General features: G+C 35.3%; 2 protein-coding genes across 6 annotated transcripts in view; one reads left to right on the top strand and one right to left on the bottom strand.

The window, feature by feature from the left end:
• LOC119072420 (neuroligin-1-like) overlaps window positions 1-20,988 on the top strand; it is a 100,148-nt gene extending 79,160 nt beyond the window's left edge. The window contains exons 12-16 of one of the 3 annotated variants that reach the window (XM_037177636.1): window positions 14,357-14,503; window positions 14,644-14,857; window positions 15,305-15,474; window positions 15,719-15,867; window positions 19,031-20,988. In XM_037177636.1, the coding sequence (XP_037033531.1) occupies window positions 14,357-14,503; window positions 14,644-14,857; window positions 15,305-15,474; window positions 15,719-15,867; window positions 19,031-19,399 (1,049 nt within the window). In that variant the 3' untranslated portion in view covers window positions 19,400-20,988. Of the gene's footprint in view, window positions 1-14,356; window positions 14,504-14,643; window positions 14,858-15,301; window positions 15,475-15,718; window positions 15,868-19,030 lie in introns of all 3 variants that reach the window. The other 2 variants (XM_037177638.1, XM_037177635.1) reach the window with 2 other exon arrangements.
• Window positions 6,357-10,504, bottom strand: LOC119072421 (uridine-cytidine kinase-like 1). Of its 3 annotated transcripts, none has more exons than XM_037177639.1 (8): window positions 10,380-10,504; window positions 8,299-8,447; window positions 8,062-8,232; window positions 7,885-7,991; window positions 7,326-7,820; window positions 6,866-7,261; window positions 6,608-6,805; window positions 6,357-6,538 (listed from the first exon to the last, which is right to left on the bottom strand). In XM_037177639.1, the coding sequence occupies exons 1-8, from the start codon at window positions 10,439-10,441 to the stop codon at window positions 6,416-6,418; spliced, it is 1,701 nt and encodes a 566-aa protein (XP_037033534.1). In that variant the 5' UTR covers window positions 10,442-10,504; the 3' UTR covers window positions 6,357-6,415. The 3 variants fall into 3 exon arrangements, with proteins under 3 accessions (XP_037033534.1, XP_037033535.1, XP_037033536.1); XM_037177640.1 differs by having other exon boundaries at window positions 6,363-6,538; window positions 10,201-10,454; XM_037177641.1 differs by lacking the exon at window positions 10,380-10,504 and adding an exon at window positions 8,590-8,627 and having other exon boundaries at window positions 6,363-6,538.
• Window positions 20,989-26,735: the final 5,747 nt, after the last annotated feature.

Here is a 26,735-nt window from a genome sequence, read left to right as displayed (position 1 = left end):
TTGCCGAAGACACCAATTCTCCATCTGCCATACATTTCGAAAAAGTCCAAAAACATAAAATTGAAACACTTTTCCAGTTTTGGTCATTTCGCTCGTATTCTACTCCCAAAACTCTGAGATATTGCCGAAGTAACCAACCTTCCATCTGCCACAGTTCCCGAGATAAGTCTAAAAACTGATAGTGACCAAATTTTTCCACTTTTTGTACATACTGCCCTATTCTTCTCCCAAAACTCTAAGACTTTGTCCAAGAAACCAACCTTCCATCTGCCACAGTTCTCGAGATAAGTTTAAAAACTGAAAGTGACTGAAGTTTTCCAGCTGCCCAACCATACCACGATTTTAGGAACCAACCTAGTGGATCCACACAATTTCCAACAAGAAACACATCCCAAAACAACACACATGGCCATCCATTTCATGTGCCAAAATATGCAAAACACACACACACATACAAATTGGCTTTTATATGGCATTTGTATGGAGACTTTAGGGAGCTCCAGCTCCCAAGATATGGGTTTTTTCCAACTTTTGAAAATTCCATTCTTATTTTTGGGCCATTTTTAGCTTATAACCAAAATTTCAGGAAAATCTATAGAAACGTTTAGGAGTTGCTGGATCCACTTTTCCATAGGAACTATGTAACTAACTAACTAACTAACATAGGCGATTTCAATTATCTGAAAAAACGAAATTTTGTTTATTTTCATACAAAAATCAATATTTCGACATTCAATATCTCGGCCAATTTTGAAGCTGCAGTAACGTGTGATAGCTTGTTGAACTCGTATGGACTCCGATATTCCAGATATCCTAGTTTGAGGGTCGTTGGAGTTAAGGGGGAGACGTAAAAAAGTTGCTGTATATATGCTCCGCCGTCCTAAAAAAAAAAATGTTAAAACATTTTTGGTAGTGGACTTGCGTCACGCCCGCTTACTAACGTGCGGGCATGATTATCAAGAAAAGACTAAAACTCTATCAGCAATATTTCATCTGTTAACAACACAGACGACAAAATTAGGCGATGAACGGTGGTTATATAGCAAAATGTATGACAAAACCAAAGAAGTAAAAGATTCTTCATACTTTGATCAAAAGAAGTAAAGGAGTCAATATGATATGCTTGTCGTCAGTAGAACGTTAAACAATATTAAAAATTAATTAAAACAATGTGAACAGTTGCAGCAAACTTCAAGAGGATTAATAACTTTCCAAATATTTTTTGCGTGTAGATCTTTGACGAACCATAAAATGAAAGCAATTCAAAAATGCTATTATAAGTAGTTATTCTACGCTTTTGACATTTTGATCAGATAAGCCTGTGTGGGTGTGCAAGCACAAGTTTTCTCCGTGTAGGTGATGGAGCACTCCAAATTCAAAATGAGAGGCTAATTATAGCTCCATAGTAAACAAACCCACCTGTGCTGGTGCGATAACAACATTGTGCAACAACATAAAAATACTCCGTTGATTAGCAATTAAAGAGAAAATTATGTCAATTCGTTCTAATTAGAAACTTTCGCAAAATGTATCGCACCGAACTATCATTGTATTACGCTTCTTTCGATTAATATTCCATCATTTTCTATAGATATTTCCATTATTATTTTAAAACGACGCAAAGTTTTAAGATTTCTTACGTTTCGTTCAAGAGCTTTATTGTCGTAGAAAATTGTCTTGGCAACGATTTTTAATTGAAATTGAAAGTTCTCAGTACAAAGTAAGTTCTCTATTTTAATGCAACCGAAACTAAATGTCGCATAGTTCAACTTCATAACTAACTTCATTGAGTAATAATTTGATGCTGCAGTTTGCATGTCTAAACTCCACAATTATTAAAGGTTTTAGAAGATTTTGGTTATCTTGAACATTGGTTTGAACCGAAAAATGAAATTGCGCATTGCATTGTGAGTCGAATGACAAACCTAGCCATTAAATCTGGCACTTCATGTGATCATCGTCTACTGTTTGATACAAAATCTTTTACTTCATTTGTTGTAACATAAATTTTGCTACATAAGAAGATTTTAACTCGTTGCTTACGATATCGTCGCTGTCGAAAACAGAGCAAATTTTAGAGTTTACATGGAGTTTCGCCAAGTTCCACTAAACTTTCTCTAATTTTGATAATTTCTATTTCTAAAATCTAAATTTCACGGACCTTGGTGCACACACTTAAATTTATCTTTTTTAACAAAATATTTCTAGTTTCGAAATGGAGTTTCGACAGAAGTTGTCGAATCGCTTTAAAATGGTAAACTGCGTCTAAATAAATTCCCTGTTAAATGATCCATTCGGTAATAATTCAGCGACATATATCGCGACCTGAATACCTTAACTGATCTGAAATGCAGAGATGTTGTATGCAAACCACATTTCCATTTCATTTTTTTTTAATTGAATAAAGTTCGACTATCAAAATTGCACTGCTTTCCGTGTGGTGCAATTTCCTGTGGATAGAACGCTTTCGTTTCGAAGAAGTTAAATCGGATGGAGAATAGATGTGCTATTAAGTAATAGCCGTTAATCACATTAATTCACCACGATTATCATCCTGATTTCAGCGTTAATCAGGGAACTAATTTACTGTGTAAAGTACGGTAGATTTATAGGTAAAATAGAACAGTCAAGATACTAAACATTTAAGTGAAAAATCATCAGTTCCAATAAAAGCAAGCTAAAATCTCCTTGCCTTGCTTACTATATCCATTCACTTATGCTACTTATACACAAAACAATTACATAAGTTCATTGAAATTGCAAACAATTCCCAATTTAGACATCTCATTTTAATTGCACAAAATGAATTGACCCGACAAAGAACTATTGTTATTCATGCCATCAACCATTAACTCTTTAACTTTGTGAAAACACAGGCAAAAAGAATAAATGTAGACTCTCAAAACAATAAAAACAATTGTGACGTCTTAAACGGATTTTCGAATTGGTATGAGTACTTGAGAACAAGAAAACTAAACGGGCGACGTTATAACATTTCGTTTTTTTTTTTTTTTTTTTGGATGAGGAGAAAAAAGGTCGAGAAAAGAAAGCTTAAAAGAAAGATTTTCCTGTTTGCAATTCAGCTTTGTATTTTACTTATGTAACAGTACAGTCCCTCGACGAGAGTGGAGTATAGTGAACGAATTAGTTCAATTTTAATGAAGAAAAACAATTTCCAAGTTTACTTTCTGTTTATTTCTGTTTACAACTTGCAGCCCAAACCAAACTACCTATATTTTAGTATACACGCAGCGATTGTGTGTATGATGCTTTTATGACGATGCTAATAAACATTCACAACCGTCCCGACTATAATTCTTGAGTAAAAAAGGATGAAATTTAAATTAATTATTTTGTCGTTTAAAATGCTTGGGATGTTGAATAAATAATCCTCTCAAAAGATCGTTTTGGTTTTTATATATTCAATGGATGGGGAGAGGAAAATGTTATTTACTTAAAAGTTTAAGAGGTGCGTTGCGTAATTGTGTACCGACTTTTGGGGGGAGAGAGGTCTGTGAGCGGTATTTTATACAAAGTAAAACAAAATCGTAACACCAGTCAAATTCCAATGTAATTTATGATCTTATATTACCGGTTACGTATCCAAGTTGATATATGCTCCTGTATGGCTAGACCAATTAGAAATGGCCACCGATTGTGACAGCCTTTTAGCAAGAGCTTCATTTTCAAATTGCCAACCGTTGTAAACACTCAATTATGCTGAATGAGCGATTGTGCGAAAAAACTCCCTTTGAGCTTCTTATTTTCGCTGATGTTATTACATCGCATCGATAATGGCACCAGCGCATTCCTTTGAAAGCAAAGGATATTTTTTCTGTTCATTCTATTAGCTATTAAACGACCCACTGTGATGTGTATCCATATGAAGTGTGCAAGTGCAAAAGTGTACTTTTGGATTAATTCCAAATATTGCATCAAAGCTAATTGCTCGGTGACGTGACCCCCCCTGAAAACACCGACATTCAATTTGGCAGCAAAATAAAAAATGTCCGGTTATAAACGGGGGTTGGTGTGTGTTGTATGTGTTATATAAATCTATATAAGCATGAAAGCAGCACACTCCCGATGTGTTCTATTTTGAATCAGACGAAACACGAATTTGCCATTCCTACCTAGCCTTGCACTACATTTATAATTTGAAACTTAAAGCGTTCGTTGTTTCGAATGTATTTTTCATTAAAGCAAAATGTTCGGCTGCAATGTTGTACACACTTGTGCTCTGTGTGTGTAGTTATACACATCGTACATTTCAGCAAAGTAAAAGCTTTTTCTAAATGCGGCACATCGTTTCCCACTACCTATATATGTATGTTCCATGTACGCTGAAACGTACACACAATTTAATATTTTTGCTGAGATGAGACCTAAAATTGTGTGTACTTTACAAAATTGATTGCATGAAATAAGCGAATGTATGTGGAGTTCGGTGTGTTGCGAGTAATTTTCAAATGCTCAACATTATGTTGTTCCCGCAGAATTTACATCTGTACATAATAAATATATAACACGCGAACAATTTTCGAGCTTTTGATGCTGCCGTGCCGCCTCCCTTTGAATATATTCAAGTAAATTGCGTTTAATTATTTGGAAAACATGAATAGTCAAAAGAAAAATATTATTATACTGCGGTGCGCTGCTGATGCTCAGTTTCTATACAAATTGCTCATTATTGTGAAAGCTCTTCAGCCAATTTTTTTTACTTTTTTTCGTTTAATCCTGATAAATCAGTAAAGGCATGCATAACGTATGGAGTGTTCTTGATAGGGGAATAAAAATGTTATCGTTGTGAGTGGTGCTCATTGTACTTTTCAACCTAATGACTGGCTACCAATTAAGGGTCACTTTGCGAAAACTTCGACCAGCTTATATGAAATTGGAAACCAACGGGTCTCCGAGCTTTAGGAGTTATATCTCCTTCGAAAGCTATCTCCAGACTGAGTAATTTGTGGAAGAATTTTTTTCTTCAAACACTTTCACCTTAGGTGTGGACCTCTGAGAAAAATACACGACACCAGATGGGGCGAAAGTGTATTCAGGCAATATTCTCCTTACAACTAATAGGATAAATGTAAAATTATGGTCAAATAATTGCCTTAATAAAGTACAAGGTAGCAGTATCGATATGTTCGAAAACGTTCTGCTAAGTAGCTCCAGCAGCAATTTCATCTCGAAAAATTGACGACTTTCAAAGAGGTAGGTAGGACGGCCTTATTCGGCTACCTGAAAAATAATGGTATGGTTTGTAAACACTAGGTACCTAGATTAGACCATTTATAAATCGCTCAGGTATAGTGGTCGCGCAGGCAACAATATTACTTTTTCATACCTAGAACCCGAAAAGTGTGACTTCGCACTTTTTCTCCGTCCAATATGAAAAATACTGGTCGTATCACGGACTAAAAGTCTTTTTTAGTGAATTCGATTCCAGACCTCGCCTTCGGCTCTGTCTGGAAACTTCTCACACGCTGAAAAAGACTTTTAGTCCTAGGTACGAAATGTACTATTTCGAGAAAAAAAAGCATAAAACATCCTCGTGAAAATTTAGTCGCTCTAACACATCCGCATTAAAATATTTGATAGAAATATAGAAATATTTGTCTTACATTCTTCCCTGGACTCCAGTGCCTATATTCGCGAAAATATTTTCACGAATTTTCTCAAATTTTCGTGATTTTCTCAAATTTTCGTGAATTTTCGCAAAACGTTTTTGTGGAAATTTGAGAAAATGACGAAATTTTGAGAAAATTTATGAAAATATATTGCGAATATAGGCACTGCTGGATTCTAACCCTTCGAATCGAAGGCTTCCATTGACACCTTATATGATATGATCCGACCGTGATAAGTGTGAACTGTAGTCACGTTTTATCACTAAAGTCATTTTTCTCAGAGGCCCACACCTAATGTGAAAGTGTTTGAAAAAAAATCTACAAATTTCTCAACATAGTCCAACAAATCCATCGAAACCAAAAGAGCTATATTCGCCCCTCTAAATTTCAATCGTCCGACGTTTTCGCAAAGTGACTCTTAAACTGAGAAGGTATCTTTTTCGCTGTCCCAAACCACCCATCCTCTGCCTTACTCTTCAAATGGAAACACGACACGAAATACGCTTGTTAAGTTAGTAGTTGATCCCAACAGCTTCTTGTCCGAAATCAAAAAAAATCCCGTCCATTCTACTCACCATCTCTTACCAATTGCAGCCTGTAATCTCGTACAAAATTGTATTTGAAGAATAGAACAGATGATCAGACAGTAAGGACTCCTCTCACTCCACTGACAGCAGCTGGAACAAAGGACTACCGCGTACACTCAGAATATAGTAAACAAAACCATTTTCGTGCATTGCTTTTATTCGCTATGACCAAAAATTATCTATATTTACAATTGTAATTCATTCATATGTCTCGTACGAAGGCTCTGTACCGAAATACCTGTCACCGAAATTACCAATGCCAGGTATGACATAGAATTTGTCATTGATCTCCGGATCCAGTGCAGATGTGACGATTTTGACCTGGGTAAACAAAATTTTAAGCATTCAACGGCACTGTTACTGAAAAACGTATCAAACTGTTAGGCATACCTTCGGGAAAGCATATGCGATTGAGTGCACACCAATTTCCGCCATTAACAGCGACACCAACTGAATGTTTTCCTCCGGAACATCGTAATCTAAAAGTACTCGAATTGCCATTAATGCCGCAGCTCCTGTTGCAACTGTTGCATCCATTAATATTACTCGACAGTCTTTGATATTCTTAGGTAGTCTTAGGTAGTACAGCTAACAGAACAATTTGTGGTCAAGAAAACATAAAACCGAACCGAAACACTGTATACTCACTTCAGGCTCACCAGTACTCTGATTCGTTTGAATGAGAATCTTTCCAATTGTAATGTCCTTGCATACATCACAAACTGCCTGTTCCATTGTCTCACCCGCTCGCAATATAGACACACCGCATATACGGTCGCAAGCCATTTTGCAACCTTTATACGTAACGCCTTGCGGTGTATCTACTTCGACCTCTTTGAATGGCAGCAAACCCAGCGCATATTCGATAACCAGACGGATTAAACGCTTCGAATAGAAAATGAATTCGTCGCGCGGTGTGTCTTGGTTTCGAATGAACGTGTGCAAGCCCTTGATTTGCGGTGTCGATGGCAATAGGAACAGTGAGTCGGGCATCGGTTGTCCGATGTATGAATGGGCTAGTGTTTCACGTAGCTTAAACCCACGCTAAATTGGGATAATACAAAAATGGAAAATTGTTTTTAGGAAACGCTGTGATTGTTAGGCTTACCAGCTGTAGCTGTGTGTGGACATGTTGTACGATTAACTCGATTGCCACTTTATTCTCACCTCCCCTCGGTATTATAATATCAGCATGAGCCATGGTTGGTGCTATATAGTTACTGTAAGACGGCTTTACCATTGTTGAATATTGCTTGAGAACACCTTCAATGTCTCGGCCCCTCTGCGTTATATCCCTTCGTAGACGCCTGGCTAAACGAATATCTGCGTCTGTGTCAACAAATACTTTCATGTCCAACATATCCAATATCTCCGGACTGTGAAACACTAAAATTCCCTCAAAAATAATAACATTCGCGCCATACATGGTTTTGGTTGTTGTTTCGCGGGCATGTGTTACGAAATTGTAAATTGGCACGTCCACTTTACGGCCGTCTTTCAATTTACGCAACACATCCACCATCAGATCAATGTCGAATGCATCTGGATGATCGAAATTGTATTCGTTCCTCTCAGCTGCATCGTGTTGTTTCTCATTCAAGATCTGAGTGTCGAGATTGTCAAGTGAGTCAGGGGTTTCGTCAAATTCGTTTTAAATTCAAATTTACTTTGTAAAAACAGTCCATGCTCAAGAGAGTCACCCACGGCACATCCAAACTTTCGATTATCTTTTGTGCCACGGTTGTCTTGCCACTGGCGCTTCCACCGCATATACCTGATAAAGTCATTGCGAAAATGAAACGATTGATCGCATTTTTTTTGGACGGGTTTCATCAAAATCTAACCTATAACAAATGGTTCGACTTGTTGACCGGCACAATTGTACCATGGCGGACGTCCTGCTGTATAAATGGTGCGATTGTTAGCACGGATAATTGATTCCGATGATGTTATTGTCGTAGTCTGGTTGATGGATGTAGTGCGTTGACGCCTCGGTCGTGATCGGACTTGTAAACCTTGAATTAAGGATGACTCAATTCAAGTCACAAGCGCCCCATAACAGAAATCATTACAATCGTTACCTGATGAATTTGACCTAGATTTGATCGGTACGGTTGTCGGAGAGGCGGGACAATAAAAATCATCTGCCCCATAGTTTACACATCCGTCGTCTGCGGAACATTTTTCCACAAATATCCCATCAGTCACTTCTAATCTTTCGGCTACATCACTGGAAACGAACAATAAAAAGGGGAAATTATTATCACATAACGTCATCATCTCTGTCTGTATCGTTTTGAGACGACTTCATTACAGTAATCGTATTAGGTTTCTGATATTAATATTCGTCTGCGAGATTGACGTCACCCTACCTTGGTCTTACAGTCAAGTTCATTTCGTAGCATAAATTTTCAGTGATTTTAATCGTCTAACACCCATAAAATGTTATAAATTAAAGGCAAAACTATCAGCCGCGACACGAGTACACAATTTAAAATTTATTCTCTCCACAAAATTGACTGGATTGAATGTCTGCATGTATCAAATTATTATTGTTATGATTTTGGTTGTTTGTATAAGATGTTAATGCCATTCGCCAAACCGTTCGCTCATGGTTAAAAAATAATCTTGATGGCGTTAACCATCACATGATATCTTATGGTCGGATTATTGTTTGTTTAATACTTTAGACCGATTTATTGATTGAAATGCGAACTGTCGTCATGGGAAGAAAATTGTGTAGCCAACACATTTTGGATGGGTACAACGAACTATCATCGGTCCAGTCCTATATATACACAAAACAGAATATAAACATTCGGTGAGCAATACTCCGAATACAGACAGTCACCATATTATATACATACACTGTCTCGTACATTATGTATACTCCGGATAATTGCGACATTATAAACAACAAAGAAAATTTGTTTGTATACCTACCACGCGACCAATTTAATTCATGATAAAATCATTAAATTGACGGTGATTGAATTGCTTCCAGTCAAGAGTTCATGTTGCATTCATATATTTCCTCTGGGGGGGGGACTAACACGAATGTTGTAACAATATAATGCAATTGACTGTTATTGCAACAGGTTCGTAATTAGTCGATTAATTAAAAATTGATCAACATCAACATTGTGTTGGGAAACGTCGTCACGATTATAATTGCGACCATACATTTTTCACTGATGTGTTTCGGTTTTTACGCAATCTTATCTGAACTGCGTTTTAAATTTTGATAACAAAAAATGTGTTGGTGCCTTTGCAATTTGGCTTTTTCGCATTATGGTAATGAAAATATTTTTTTTTTTTGACAACAACGTCAACGAATCCACGTTTAATTATGCACGTTCAATATATGATTAAAGTAGAACGATTCGGTTTTGTTGTGTTTTGTGTATAGGTTAATTTAGATCGATGTTTAAACGTCCCATACAGAACAATACGCCTTTCGATACAAACGATTAATTATAGCACGTAAATTGTATACATAGGAGATTTTCCTATCTATTTTTAGGATAAAAGTGATCAAATACTCATTTTGAGTTCATTCAACACGATTTGTGTGTCATTCATTTCTACGACTATATCTATATCTACACATGTGCGTATATATATATATATCTATATCTACACTCAAAAGTTATATAGTCCATCGTCTCTATACTTCTTTCATCGGAACCGGTATTATTATCAATGTATAACATTTATAACTAAACCATATACACTAGACGGTGGTGAGAAGAAGAAAAAAATGTGTTATCATATTGCAACGTCGTCAATGAGATTTGAGATCACTTTGTAATTAAACAGTGTAACGTATACTAATTAACACGTAAACAAAGTCCGACTTAATTTACGTCGACAGTGCACAGTACAAAATGAGGCAGAAATGATATTTTATCTTTTTTCAACAAAAAAATTATTATAAGAACGCGTGGCTCAGCAGAAATATATATTAAATGTGAAAAATTTACATGTGATTTTGTATTCGGCCCGACGACGGCATGGTTTTGTCACTTTTGGTTTTGAAAATTTATCACTGGTTTTTTGTATGGAAAATGCGATTTAATTCACACGCAAACAATCAATTCGTATGTGTTTCACTGTTTGCGTTATTTTCGATTGTAACTCATATTCTATCGGTATTTTTTACCTGTCTGAACTTGCAGAACTTGGTGGGTCAAATTCATATCGGCTCTTTGTAGATGCCGACATCTTTGCTTGCACTGAATGAATGAGAAGAAGGGGGAATAATGGTTTACAATATGGAGTGTAAGAACGAATCGTTCGAAGCGAAATTGAGTTTACTCTACCGACTATTTGATGTCGACTGACACTCCTAACATTCGCTAACCCATTTGGGTTTAAAGTTAGTCGATTTGATGTTAGGGTGTCTGTTATCGACGAATGCGTAATCTTTATGAACCAAAGCAATTTTCGTTTGGAGAATTTGTTTAAAAAAAAGAATTTCCAATCACAATAACTCTCAAAAATAAACAAACTCGCGTCTCAAACATTACTTCACCATCATAAACTCCACAACTTCATAGACTTCATTGCACAAATGTTCTTAAATTCTTAAATTATTCATCGAATATTCCCATTCACGGGTTCCAAGAATAGAATGGTCATGAGCAAGCCAGCTACAATGCGGCGGTTATTTTAGCGTTTGCGCAATCATTTCCACATGAAGCACGTTTCAGAACAGAATGGACTGTTCACATTGTTGCCGCTGTATAACAATGTGAGCATGGAACTAATATACACATGAAGTAAATGAGCCTTCGAATTTCTGGTTTTTTACATTTTTCTTTGTATGTCGTCTAATTTCGAGAATAAGAATTATGAATCGGCATTATAAAAATAATGTTCAGGAAGTCACATTTTTATGATGGCAACGTGAGCTACGTATTACGAAATTTATACTATTTTGACGGCTGAATGAGGAATGAGGAAAAATTACTGATTCTGATGAAATGCGAACAGTATAGTGGCCTTTGCGATATTATTTTTCGAATTAAGAAAATTGTTGGAATTATGTTACCATACAAAGGATGTCAATCAAATTTATACAGAATTTTTCATCAACTGGTCCACTCATATAAGCACAACTTCTTATACTTGTTAATACTGCTGGAATATTGTTACGTGCTAGTTAGTGTTAACGCCACTATAGACTATTATAACTGTTATACTTTTATAACTGTTATATTGTTATGACTGTTATAAAAACAACTAAACCAAATTCCTTTGGAAATTTTACTGACATCAATTGTGTATCAGTTTATTCAACCTTACTGTTTTGAATGGATCCATAATTAAAGCTGTTGATATTGTTAACTATTACGCTAAACGGCAAGTGTACTCAATGAATGTACAAACCAGGTATGGTCTGTTCATGTAAACCGGAGGACATAGCGATTTCATATAAACAAATTCACCATGAGAGGGTGAGTTTGTTTATATGAAATCGCTATGTCCTCCGCTACATACAAAGTTTGACATTCGACCATACCTTGTGTTGACGTTCATTGAGTGTACTGCCATATGATGGTTAAATTTGTTTGATACAAAATCTTGTACTTCTGTAGTTTTACTAAACATATGCTATATAAACGAAGAGAAGCCATTACTTTGGTCGTCTATATCGATAATAGATTACAAGTCTATCGCTTGCAGTTTTGTTTTTAAGATTTATTTTCATTTACAGAATTACTCCAACAGAAATGCAGAGACCCCTTGCTGATAATAGTACATTACTGCTATAAGGCTGTATATACGAGACTTGTACGTATACGAGCGCTTGCGCAAGTATTAGTACGAGTCTCTTTTATACAGCCTTATATCAGTGAGGTATTTTATTGCAGTAGGCAAACATCTCTTTTTCTGGTGATATAATTTTGCTTGCAAAACCTAGGCTCGTACTAATACTTGCACAAGCTCTCGTATAGGTACACGTTTCTTATATACAGCCTTATAGCAGTAATGTACTATTAATTCTGCAATGCGATAGTGTCAATACACGGTCAGTTTGTTACAATAGGATAAGAAACTGATTTCTTGCCAAAGATTGATTACTATAATCACGCACGTATTTATTACGTTTACTAACTACATACTAACTACTCTAAGCGCCAAAGAGATAAGATGCGACGTATTCTTATAAATTTCGAATGATATGTCTCAATTCAGTACTTTAAATCAGGGTCAGGGCGTATTTTTAGAAAAGATTTTGGTTGAATTTCTACAATTTCTATTTACGTTTTCTGAAATATGTCAACAATTTGATGAAATTTCCATTTGTTTCCAATTGTATTCGAAAATTCCCTGTTGTGATTGAGTCAATGCTAATTTACACGCATTTACGCGTCAATTTTTCGTACTTACAGTGACAACTAAATTTTCCACTTGAAATCGTTGATTCATTCCCATTGCTTATTATTAGATATCGCTGCTTGTCAGTATTTAGTCCGAAAAGTGATATATTTGAATTTTCTACTTAAATATAACTTTTTGAATTTGCTCAATATCTTCGACATATTTGAGTATAATTAATATTTCACTAATCACGGTATGACGATTAAATCTGCTACTGTGTTTAAACGGCGTGAAATCTCTTACCTCATTATGATTGAAAGAAATTTTCTATTTATAAGAGAACACTATCATTAGAACATGGTCTGTCTATGTCGATAACAAATGAATATAACCTATTATTATTTCCTGTATCAGGAAAATTATTATACATTCTCAGCCAACCACCAAAAATCACTCGGATGACATTTTAACAATTTACCTCTAATTTAACAGAAGTTCCTCCAGACAAAGTATTTTTTCTATGTTGTAAACTAGGGAGTGTGGTCCTTCACTACGAACCCTCACCAGCCAGGCATCGTCAGTGGACAGAGAAGCATTTTTATTAATACAACTGTAGCTAGTAAAAGCCAACGGTCAACCTTATTTGTTATCTTGGGTGATTGGCCAATCTCTAATATTTCGAAGAAGTCGAAGAATTCACAATTTAACTCTTCAGCTTAACGTTAAATTCAACATTTTGAAGTAGAAAATATGGAAAGCTATGTCACTTTAAAAACTAACAATCAAAACTACTATTATTTGCATTGTGATGCAGCTGAATGCAGTTCTAAATATGATATTGTAATTAACTACGATTTAAACTGACTCTCGAACAACAATTAACTTTCTACACTACACATGTACAGAGCTGTCTCTCTGAACATATGTGATTTTCATTACTGTAAAATTACTGTGAAAACTAAAACTTATTTTAACATAAAAGCGACATAAAATGCAGAAGATGATAACCATTAGCCTAACACTAAACTCAGAAAAGCTGTGATGCGACGAAAATTTACCGTTCATTTAGCACATTAAAGTACATTAAATTATGTAGTTATGATATCCATACGTGAAGGTGCATACATAAACAGGGATCAGCAGTTAGTTCTTCATTCGCTACACTTAAAAAATTTTATGAAAATTTTATTTGGACTTTCTTATTACCATTGCAGAAGTGACAATAGTATCGTCATAATCTGTTACTTCTTTAGTTTAATGTAACAATTAAAGGAAATTGCTAAAGTGTCGACTAGTTTCTGATACCGAATCTGGTACTTCATTTGGTTTAACATATCGTTTGGCTATAAAACTGAACACTAAGCAGAAATGATTGCTTATTTTTGTGATCGTAGTCGATAACAGATGATTTTTTAGTCTTTTTTCCCGTCAAACATTTTTATTCGATTGTCAGGAGGTTCCACCATCAAAATTTCTCGGGATTATATTTTTGACAGCGATGAAGTAATTTCTTGGAAGGTTTTTCTTAAATGTTCTCAGCATTTTTCTTTGAGATGTTTCACCAAACTGAGGCATTTTGCAACAATGTTTTAGTTAATCACCTCGCACATGTATACCAATGTCGGGTCGTAGTCTTTTTTGCAGTAATTAATGTAACTAATGTAAATTACTCATCATCTTACCATAATAATCATGACTGTCGCAATTAAATTTTCATTTTCCGGCCATTAATTAAAATATTCCATAAAAGCAACCACCCCATCCCAACCGGTTCGCTGTCATTTACATCAAAATATAAATTTTATTTTACAGCACTTAAACCAAAAATGAAGAGTCATTATCGAGGCCATAAAATGGCTGTATGGTTAAATTTAATACCGCAACTACATCGACCCGGTGATGCAGAAGTATCAATGAGACATCATCATTTTCGTGAGCGGGAACCTCATTATTACGCTGGTATGAGAGCCATTATAAATGAATTTATTTAGGACGTTTTTTTTCTATCTTCTGTTGCTTGTTGGTTCTCCAGACGCATTTTTCTTTGCATATTCATGATTCGTAATTTTACGCAAATTATTTCTTGTGCAAAATATTAGGCAACGTCCGTGAGGAATCATTCACTCGTCCGAAGCAACATTATCAAAATGGTGTGGTAAATGGTGTACAAGAATCGAGACAGGAAGGATTCGGGCCTGAATGTACTCCAGATACCACGCTAGGCGATTCACTATTGGATACTGAAGAGCCGTTAACATTAAATGAAGAGGAGGAGGAACTATTACAAAGACTGGCCACTAGGCATTACTATAGGTATGTAAACGACAACTCGAAAAATATGAACGTGAAAATCGATTTTGTCGGAGCGTTCACTGCATAAATTTGTCAGTCTGTATCGGCTCAATCCTGAATAGAACAACAAGTTTTCCGGGTACATTTCACTATTTTACGAACAGATGGGTGTGTTCAGCACACTGTATCGTATTGTTATATCTGCTTGACTTGTTGGGGATATTTTTTCCAACACAAATTGAAGCGTATTCGAAGCGTACAATCAACACACTACATGCAAGTGTCGTCATGTTTTTTTAAATGAATTTGAGTTGAAGCGTCAGTCATTCTTCACTTTCAGCTATTGATAGCTGTTACATCTCAATGGGTAGTGCCTCTCGGCACTACATTCTAGCTACATTCAAGTCATTTTTTCTCTCACTAAATAATGATAGGAATTTTCCTAAATAACGTCCCCTTTCACAGCAGTTACACAGCAGCTTTGGGAGTAACGGTTGGCGTTGGTTGTTTACTACTCGTACTAAATATGCTAATATTTGCGGGCATATATTATCATCGCGAGAGATCCCGCCGGAAAACTCGAACAAGTCGCTGCAATAATGGCTCTACGTCCGGGCACGAAAGTCCCATCGATGGCGGTAAGAAACTTAATTTTATTCGTTGCTTTTCTGTAGCAAAATTATAAAATCATTTTTATCTCGGCATTCCGCTGAGACTAATTTTTTGTTTGGCTTATTGTTGCTTGCGCTACACTTTATGCATACGATCAACGGAAAGAATTTTCTTTGTAAAATTTATTTTCCCACAACCAGCGAGCATTGTTATTTTTCCCTGGTATGCTCTATCTAACACTAAACCGAATGCTTTAAACTATGCACACAGATATTCCCTTAACGGTGCGGCCAGGAACTTCACCCGGTAAAAGTAAACAAGAACCACCACCGAGTTATACGACCCTCCAGAGAAGTCCTTGTACACATAGAGACAAAGGTACACTCAACAAAAATATGTGCGATGCATATAAACAACAGGTAAGTGAACCGTTTCGGCTAACCGTTACAAACTACGGTGTGAATATATTTCGGTTTTTTTTTTAATTGTAAAAGTAGTTTTTATCTGAATGGTTATGAGAGCATATAACAAGAGAGCATAAAAGATTTTTAAATTTCCTTTTTTTCTGCGGTGAATAAAAGATAACTCTGAACCTATATCATGGTGTATCATGGAAGGATGCTGTACATACATTCGGGACATTTTTTTTATTGTTTAAGTTCTGTGTATCATTCATATGCAACTCTCACAGCTGTAATAACTATTACGGTTCTCTAACCGGAAAAATTCATATTTTTGCTGCCTTGTTCCTTGTGTGCTTTGGAACAATCCATTACTCTTTTGTGTATTTTTTGTTTCTTTTTCTTTTTTTTGTCGGTACGAACAAAATATCATTTTATAACTCAATTTTGACGTTCTGAGCACCTGTGGTTTATAACCGCCGGCAATTTACGTTCTACAGTTTTGTGTAATCTAATGGTTGATGAATAGAAATGGCGAAGGGAGCATTTTAAATTGGATTTTTCGAAGAGATAAACGAAGAAAAGGCAAACCAAATATGAAGTGTATAGTATATATACATCCTCGGTTGATTTAAATGTTCATCTTAATTGAATTTCAAAATTGATTAGCGAAATACCTTTCACATTTCCAGTGTGGGGTAAACTGGGAATTTTATGACAAAATTTTTAAAATCAACCCCTCTTGGCCATAATATATATCCGGAGCGGAAATAATTCTATTTTACTTTACCCACACTCAATTTTTCACACGCAAGAAATAAGACATTTTGAATAAATTTTCGATGGTTTAGGTACGTTCACGAAAATAATGGAAAAGTGGCTGTCTTGTGCAGGACCTGTACACTTCTTAAATTTGCTTAATATGCCGGTTTTTAAACCGTTCTCCATTACGTACTTTTTCATAAAGAAGAAAAGTTTGTGACAAAAGTAGGAATCATCCCCAAATTAATTCTATACGTCGGCTAGTGGGGTCACATAACTTTGTCAATCTTTAACCTGTTATTAAGCACTAATTAAGCATTAATATGACATGGTTTATTAGTAGCATAGTCACTAAATCTGTTACTTCATTTGTTTGCAGTATCATCTAGAGTTTGATAAAATCTGTTACTTCATTTGCTTCAACCTATATTTTGGTACATAACGCAGTATACTAACCAGAGCTCATCGTTTCTCTTATCGTCGTTTTAGATAACAAAAGGGCAGTTTTTATAATTTTCGATTGGGACAAGTTCTTGCATCTCAATTTCTATCTCTGACGCGTCATGACGGCAGGTATGATTGTGTGGGATGTCAATGGATAGTTCGCGATATAAGCTACAAAACTCCAGGTTAAAGCTTCCGGCGAAATGCTTCCTCAGTCGCCGAGATCCCTTCAAAAATGTCAATTTTTACGAGGTTTTTTAATTGTTGTGGCGGCTGATAGGGCCGGACATCGCCGTTTATTGGTCAACAATATTCACCTCATCGACCTTCATAAACGTACACAATTTGACATTATTCACATCTCTCGTTAGAGTTATTGATAAAAAACGATTTTCGCGACTACTCCGGAGAAAATTGTTCTAATAGCCATGTCAGTTTCGAGAAAAAAGTTGTTTCACGAAATTCTTAGAATGGAACGACGATTCGTTTGATCTATAGCTCGTTTGGTTCGCCGTCGGCTTGAATCCCGTCTGTTAGTTTTAGTATTTGTCAACTAGTAAAACTGTAAATAATACAATTTTGATGAAGTCGCTCGAAAAAACGCTATTTGGAGAACGTCAAAGTTCGACAATTTTCCAGAATTTGATCGGTGTGAAAAATCAACTCCATTTCTATCTGTGACGGTGGGTATGGTCGTGTGGGGTGTCAATCTATAGGGCGTGATGTAAGCTACAAACCTCCAGGTTAGAGCTTCCTGTTACTGGCTTCCCCAGCCGCCAAGAGCACTTAAAAAAAAAATTCGAGGTTTTTCACTTGTTGCGGCGGCTGGGTGGACCATACATCGGTGTTTGTTGGTCAACAATATTCCCCTCATCGACCTTCATAAACGTAAACAATTTGACATTATTCACATCTCGCATGTTGGAGTTATAATAGCTATGTCAGCTCAACAAAAAAATTTCGAGAAAAAAGTTGTTCCACGAAATTCTCAGAATGAAACGATGACGGATTCGTTTGAACTAAAGCTCGTTTGGTTCGCTATCGGCTTGAATCCCGTCTGTACGAAGTTTTTGCGAATTGACTCTTAGAGAAAAAGGGCAAAAGGTGGATGTCTTCTACGAACAAAGCTTGAATTTGCTTCAGCTGTTTTTCAGTTGATCCACACATACAATCAAAACTATACTTGTTTATACGATAGAAGCTGCTACACGAACGCGCGTGGTAGTGGTAAAACCGTATGAAGACGTATAAACAGTTTTGATTGTTTGTGTAAATCGGCTGAAAAACAGCTGAACCAAATTCATGTTGAAATTTCACTGCCACCGATTGTATTTAAGTTTATTGGTCCCGAATAGTATAACTACAATTTTTGCATGAGAGGCTTTGCTTTCCACAACCGAGATGGTTTTATTGTAACTGTACGGAGAAAATGCTTTTCTCTGCCCTTATGGCCGGTTGAATATTCACTAACAATCAATCACACTGAAAATGAAAGCCTTCAATAGTTACAAGCACTAAACTATAACGAACCGAAATTTGCATATAGTTTCATGCATTCAACATTTTATGCGACATAACAATGGTTCTGTACAGTCACTGCGAATTAAAAAAAAAATAAAATAAAAAGTTGAACGAGACTCTTTGTTCACTATCGAAAATTTTCATAGCATTTATAATTTTGAGGAATGATCCCCCTTTGGAGTATATGTTCAGCACAGCGGATTTTAAAAGGTTTACGGAATATAAAATCGTTTATCCGTCAATAATTTATTGAACATTTTTGAATAATAAACGAGAATTTGCATAAAAAATGCCTTTAATCAGATTGAATATTTGCGATAAAATTGGGAAAAGCATCGAGGAAAATAATTTTTACGATTTTTCTTTCTGCGCTCTGCTCTGCTCTCCTCAAATATTATATTAAATCTTACCAATATCCCGAGTAATAATCTGTTTTATTAATCCAACACTTTAGCAGAATATTCAATCATCTCAGCATCATCATACAGTAACACTGTGTCAAAATCAACATCCGAAAAATGCTTCAACAAAAACACACAATCCACCTCAACCACCCACTCGAACGTCAAGTAATCCGCCAGCATCCAATGTTAATCAAATTGAAAAACAACTAGAACATCATACACAAGTTCATCAACAACAAGGTGGCATTTGTGGGAACAATGGGAACAGTGGTATTAGTGAAATGGGTAGTGGAAGTGGCGGCATCGGTTGTAGTAGCAGCAGCAGTGGGGCGAATAGTTGCGTTCAAAACTATAACAGCAACCATAGCAATACATCAACGTTGAAAAAACGTGTTCAGATTCAAGAGATTACCGTATAGCACAGGTACACAGCTGAAGAAGCTGTGTGAGAAACAAATTTTATTAGCACAAAAACGGGAAATTAAAAGTAATAAAAAGTGAGAAATGAGGCAAAAGGGTTTTTATGATAAAACTAATGATTCATGTTGTTTATTTGCCGGCGGGAAATGGAGTGTGGAAGACATTTATTGTTGTGAAGATGTGATTGATATAATACATTAAACTGTGTAAAAAAAACCATTCTGTATATGGTGTGTGCTCTGTTGTTTGAGTCACACTCTACACTCTTTTTTTAGATGTGTACTAACTTGTGTATTTAGGCGAACGTATTACATTTATAGCTGAAATAACTTTTTAGAAATATTTACGAAACGGTCACGACTTGTACTTAATTTCAAACCTGGTTAGCACGTTCGTCAGTCAGCACTGCAGAATTTAAATTATGAATTTTAGAATGGAAATTGAAGTGGAGAACTTGGGAGAACGTAACAAGCAGCACCCTTCTCTGCAAATGTAAAACAATATTTGTGTCGTGAGATTGTTTTTGATGAATTAAAATCTAGTCTGCTCGCTACTGAACATTCTCATCTTTGTCGAGGCAAAGACAATTTTTGGTAGAGAACGGTTTGCCGGCTATTGACAACCGTAGATGTTGAGCAGGACTTTGGACACCTGCTGTCGTAAGTAAATTGAAATCGTAACACAGTATCGCCTTGAATTCCATTGTGCAAGGTTAAATTTACTATCGACTAGTGTTTCACAGTACCATTGACCGTGTTTCCTCCTCTAGCTGTTGAATATGACCGAGGAAGGAAACGGAGGACTATTTTTGGAAAAAAAAAATTTCTGCATTTTCCTAAATTATCTTTTGGAAAAATGCTATCTTCTGATAGACAGTCGTTGAATATGACAGACAGGAGAAAAAACTTACCAAAATTTGGATGAGATTACCAGCCAAGTTTCCGGAACTAAAGATCGACTGAGCATCCTTTTCACATGTTTTATGTGCTTACTGACGACAGGAGTGAAAGTGTGTATCATTAAAATCCAGGTAAAAAATTCCTAACGTTTCTATTGACGGAAAGCGGAAATTTAATTTTTCTTATTTCTGATGAACCAAATTTTGTAAATTGGACTAAACGTACGGAGTTGTACTCATACCCATGTCGTAGAAAGGGAAATAATTCGATAAAAAATCTATTCCAAAAATAAAATTGAATTCCCAAAAATCTCATGGAAGATTTTAGATGAAACTTTAACTGAATGCAGGATTTGTGTTGCAATTTTTGAATTTTCAAAGGAAATCATTTTGTAAAAATTGTGCTACGATCAATATTGAAAAAGTCGTGTTGTAACTGAACCATAAAATAGTTTGCAAAACTGAACGAAACTATTTAATTACTAAGCCAAACGTTCTCTGTATATGTTTGAGGTAAGTTATTACACTAAAATTAAATTAAGAAAATGAAAATAAATTAATTGACAAAGCGGTTTTGAACCGTCAAAGCAAAACAGTAGATAACGAAATTAAAGTAAAGAAAAATGAAAACCGAAACTCTCTTCCCATAGACAAACCTTCATTATTTTGGTAGATGGTTGTTTTGCGACCTAAAAAAAGCAAACAAACAGACAATTGTACAATTCATAATCATAAACACATGCTGCAACTTTTATCTAAATTTATATATCTGTGCCATTTCGACAACTTAAAGAAATATCATCAAACTGTTCTGATAAAATAAATTTAACGAAAAAAAAAATTGACGTGATTGATATAAAACAAAGAGAATAAAAATGAAATTATGTAAAAAAAAATGTGTAACCAGTTGATAGGCATGTTTCATCGTAAACATTAAAGAAAATATTTAAAGAAAAACGGGACAGAAATAATTGAATTTTTACAGAGAACTGACTAAAATTAACTCTAAATTTAGCTTTTAAATTTTACGATTCTCTTTTTTTTTCAGGGCCGTAGACAGACTGTATTCAAATTCATTCAGTAGAACCTCGTCCAATTGCTAGATATGTACTATAGTACACCTTGCATAGCACAGGACCTGAGATAAACTAAAGTACATATATGTCAGACCTTGCCTCTGCCATTCAGTTCTATGTGTACACCCAATCAACGGTTATAAACAGTTAGAAAATATTGATTTGATTAGATAGCCCAGTTTTTTCCAAAACAACCTTTTAGAAAAGGCGACTGTATCATGACAAAATCATTGAATCTGCTACTTCTTTTGTTTACGGTAAAAATCTGTTACATACTCCAATCAGTTCAAAACATAAATTTTCCCATATAAGGATGCATTAACCGGAGTGCATCGTTTTTTCATGTAATTTTTCGTCGAAAACAGATGACTATCAGATTCTAAGTGATATTATTTACAGCACCAGTGATATATATTCTTATTATAACTATTCTCAGTCGCCTCAGACTTTCTACATATTGCTCTCCTCTGTTTGAGTAATTTTTTCACTCTTACGCGAATCGAAACTACTGATTTCATTGAGATATTGCTACGAATTGTAAGCCCAGCGGAAAACATTCTGAACACTGAACGTAATGTGTCGAAATAGAAGTAAGATTTCACGTTTCCGAATTCATTCCATTGTTCATGCTTCGTACATTTAAGTTATTTCACATGTTCCACACGCAAACTGAAATATTAGACTATATTGGAATGTGGAACTACTTCAATTGAATGCGAAAAAGGCCTTAAATTTTAAAATGGGCCTTTGATGTGTACATAGGTCAGTTGATATCCACTAGGTTTTGACTTATCAAAATTAGAAATTCGAATGAAATTAAATCATTCTGTTTAAGTGACTAAATCAAACCATCAAAAAATGTGTAAATACGAAACGGGTCAGTAAAGACTACTCAATTTAGGTTGCATAGTTCATCTAGATAGAAAATTGACGAAATGATTTGCAGAAATCTGCTTCGAACAGCTGTCCCTCAGCAGTGCTTATTATTCTGAATTTTAATTCTTAAAAATTCTGATAAATTTTGAATAAGAAGCCCTGTCAGAGAAAAACTGGCAGTTTTGTTGTTCCCTGGGGAAAATGAGATAGAGTTGATTATGACACATTGACATTCAGATCACTCAATTAGTGAATTAACTTCATCAGCGACTATTATTGATTAAAATTTCCAAAAATTTCATTCATTTTTTTATCCAACACAGTCTCCAATTTCAACCATTCGAATTCCCTCTATTTATTCCAGTGACACGGCACAAGCTCTCCTAATGAACACATGTGCATGTATGGAGACATGGATATTGCTATATTGCAGGTAACATAAATAACATCAATTGGATTGAAATTTGTCCTGTCTTATCATTCTCAATGTGTAACAAGGTGTTCTAGGATTTTTTTTTGGTGAATTCAACCTTTCACGGCAAGCATATCACCGATATAATTATCGAATCTTGTACTTCGTTTGATTAGAATATTTTTTACAGTCTGGTACACAAACTTGTACTTCCCTAGTATTTACACATGTTGTATAAAACGGCATTTCCCACTGTTCATCGCTTATTTTTCGTTTCTACTGCCGTTTACAGATGTAGTTCATAAGTGGTATATTTCGGAATATCATCATCTTCTCAGTGCGATTGTATTTACTGTACGTTTAAGGCCAGGTTATGCCCGCTTATATCCTTGCGATATATGCGACCATAATCTGGCCTTAACTAATAAATTAAAAAAAATAGTTTCTGACTGGTGTAAAATGAATGGCATCAACTTCCTAGATGAATCAAGGTTCTGAAAGAACAGGTTAAGCCACTAACGAAGGCGGGTGAAACACAATTTAGACATGTTTTCTTAACCACACTCATAAGAGATTGTGTGAAAAGTAAACTTGCAAACTTGCAAATCTGTAATGAGTGTGTTTAAGAAAACATGTCTAAATCAAAGTTCTTAAAGAACAGTTTAAGACACTCACAAAGGTGGGTGATATCAAATTTGTAAAACGCACTCATTAAGTATTGTATGAAAAGTCAACTTGAAAACTTGATGTCATCGCCTTTGTGATCAACTCTAAAGTGTCTTAACCTGTTCTTTGAGAACCTTGAGATGACTTTCGTGTTCGATTGTAATTTTTTTCTTCCTTCATTTTTGTACTTTTGGCCAGACGGGGCTTTAAGTTGGCCTCACACCCATCCGTTTCGTCTCCGATTTCCTTCCGTTTGATCAGAGTGGGAAAACGGATGAATGTGTGAGGTCAACTGAGAATTCGATTAAAATTATACCGTTGATGTTGAGTTCGATTTGTTTCGTCTTTATTTGAAAGGTACATTGTCGTAGTTATCTATTTTTGTAACAAATGAAAACCAAAATATATTAAAGGACACAATAATTATAGAAAATTCGAAAGTGAAATGTAAAATTAAACCAAGAAAAAAGTAAATCAAAAAATAAATTAATTAAAATATTTAACTGAATTCTTATAGAAAAATGTATTCAACTTGATTTTGAATTATGCTGTGTAAGACACAGTATACCGTCGAAATACAGATTGATGTTGTTAAAAATCTGATTTTCTTTGTTCTGTTGTGATCTAAATCAAATTTATAAATTTTTAACAAAAAAAATCAAATCTTTTATCGATTTACACTCTCATAATGTAATGTTACATTGCGCGGTGATATAAAGAAAAAATTTATTTAATTAATTTCACTCTATTTATAGCAAACGTTTTTCTATTGATAAAAAAGAAAATTTTATTTAAACGAGAAATCTTATTTTAAAGAAAATCCGACAACAAAATGAAAACAATTTTTTTTATAGAGATAAATATTTCCAAATGAAACAATTTATAAGAAACATATACCTAAAATGAAGACATATATCTACGAGTAATTAAAGAAAAAAAAATGAAATGAAATGAAGAGGAATTGTTATCATCCATCAATGTAAATATAACAAAAAGATACGAAAACAATTGATGTGCGTTTGGCTTTCTGGTAAAACTTCCCTTAACCATCTTCAAAGGTAAGTAACTTTCATTAGCTCCGACTCCAGCAAGATCATTTTAGCACCTAACTCATTTTTAAACATAAATCTAAAATATGTGTTTGGTAGCCATTACATCAGTTATTTGTCTACCGAACTCCACAATTCATCCGAGAAAAATTTTCTACCTTTTCCCCGAGGTCAACACAATGTTTTTCACAACTCCTAAAGTTTCAGCTGAGGTGAGAAAATACCTATTACGTGCTGCATGCGTCGAAAATCGTACTTTTCATGTTTCACTCACTACTTTTGACGCGCTAAGCATGTCATGTAAAATTCATTACATAACTCCGGATAAAAATGAAAAATTTTGGTTTTGGCATCGGCTTCAACGAAATTCGCACGAGCGCTCGACTTTTTATCTTTTTATCACTAGTCAAGTGAATAACCATTTCTCACCTGCGTTGTGAAGAATAATACTTAGCAACAAGGACAAATCAGTGGTAAAATGACAAACATATATGTTGATAATATCAACAGTGGAATTGTTGAAACTGTTACTGTTTAAGAGTCAATTCGCCAATTTTTCGACCGCTTGGAAAACAAGCTATCTCCGATTTTATTGAGTTATAGCTCATTCGATTCGTCGTTCAATTCTAGCAAATTTAATTCAGTTTGGGTGTAATGTGTGTACATGTCATATGATGTCAAGGGGTGGTGAATACACTTTCTTAGCAATATCTTGAGGAAGGAAGGAACCAAAAAGTTAAAACTTTGTAGGATTATTGGTCTGTCCACGGCCGACAATTTGAGCACACCCTAACTTCCGCACTCACCACCCATGGTCAGCCAGCAGTCAAAGTATGGTTAACTTTCAAAGAGTGTTGTATCTCTGCAACATCATTGTTCTGAACGGCCGACTACATATTATGGTAGCTGACCTCGGACACGGGCGTGTATGGGTTCGTTGGAAATTAAAATTACCTGAGGCATTTCCAATTTTATTTAACGCAGCGAAATATATCACAAACAACAACAGTAACTCAACTGGACGTAGCATTTTCGATTTGTTTTTAACGAACTTCGAATCACGACTGAAAGATGAAACTCTACCATATCAATTTTAACCGCATATTTTGTATGCAACTGGCGATAAGATAATTTTATCGTGAAATTGTTATTAGAAAAATTTGAGGTTCTCTCTAAATATCTTCAGAAGATTAGATTAAATTTTCTACATTTTAAATGAACTTAACAAAACGGAAATTGTTTTCAAACAATAGCTACTAAACTCACATGATTCAAACGCAGCCATTTTACAGCTGAATAAGTGAAAACCTTCGCATTATAAGTAGTAGAAACTCGTGAAAACTGATGTTTGCTCACCATTTAGAAACGGCAAGGGCATCGCAACAAAATCATTAAATCTGCTACTTCATTTGTTTAAAGTACCTTATGGTGTTTTATAGCAAAATCTAATACTTCAATCATCACATAATTCATCTTGATAAACGAACAGATGACGATGAGTCGTGTCAGAACTCTTGCTGAGACCAAACATTGGACAGTTCGAAAAAAATCAAACGATCAAAACTTTATTATCATCAATTAGACTCAGCTATAATGATAGTCACTCCAAACTTAAGACGTTTGTTCCGTTGCATGCTTCTCGTACAATGCTTTGCCAGTCGTCCGGCGGTATGATTAGAATTGGAAAGCGGTTTTGAAAACATGTACTCTGATCCAACTGAACCCAAAGTCGGTTAAAATTTCCATCGAAAGCCGTGTCACTGATAAAAACCAAGGGGTTCATCATTAAGTGCAAAGTACGCATCAGGTTGTTGTTTAAGAACAGTGGTGACGCGATGCTCCTTAATTTATTAGAGTTCAACAATACCGTTTCGAGCAATGGTAAGTCATCGAAACACCCGGTTGGTATGAATTCAATTTCATTCGAGTTGAAATTTAGCCATGCCAGTGATCTCTTGTTTTCAAACCACGAGCGACTGATTCGTTTAAGTTTATTATTTGACAAGTCCATGACCACTAACGATTCCAGTGGATCAAAGGCACCATGCTCAATTTTCTCAAGGTCACTGTTTGTAACAAAGACGCTGCGAAGCCGTGTGAAGCCCACGAAATTAGATCTTTGCAACGATCTTATTTTCGTAAATCCACCCCCCACTGTGAACAGATTCGGAAATCTTTCACCAATTCGGTCGGGAAGGAAGAACAAATTCGTCTGATTCCAAATGCTGAAGTCATTGACCAAATGATCTTCGCCAGTTGATGCAATTGTAATGTTCGGTGCATCAACGATTTGATTTTCTATTTGACATAGCATGTAGTGCCTGTCCTCGTGGAAGCCAATGTCTTCCTTTGTTATTG

Source organism: Bradysia coprophila (genome assembly GCF_014529535.1).
Source record: "Bradysia coprophila strain Holo2 chromosome IV unlocalized genomic scaffold, BU_Bcop_v1 contig_81, whole genome shotgun sequence".
NCBI classification, from domain to species: domain Eukaryota; kingdom Metazoa; phylum Arthropoda; class Insecta; order Diptera; family Sciaridae; genus Bradysia; species Bradysia coprophila.
Note: the sequence above shows the minus strand (reverse complement) of the source record. Positions and strands in the feature narration are given on the sequence as shown.

Coding starts and splice junctions, on each gene's coding strand:
- LOC119072421 (XM_037177639.1), bottom strand. CDS start 10,441: ATGTCGGCATCTACAAAGAGCCGATATGAATTTGACCCACCAAGTTCT. Junction 7,992..8,061: donor AGTCGAACCATTTGTTATAG/GTTAGATTTTGA, acceptor TGACTTTATCAG/GTATATGCGGTGGAAGCGCC. Junction 7,821..7,884: donor GCATGGACTGTTTTTACAAA/GTAAATTTGAAT, acceptor CTCGACACTCAG/ATCTTGAATGAGAAACAACA.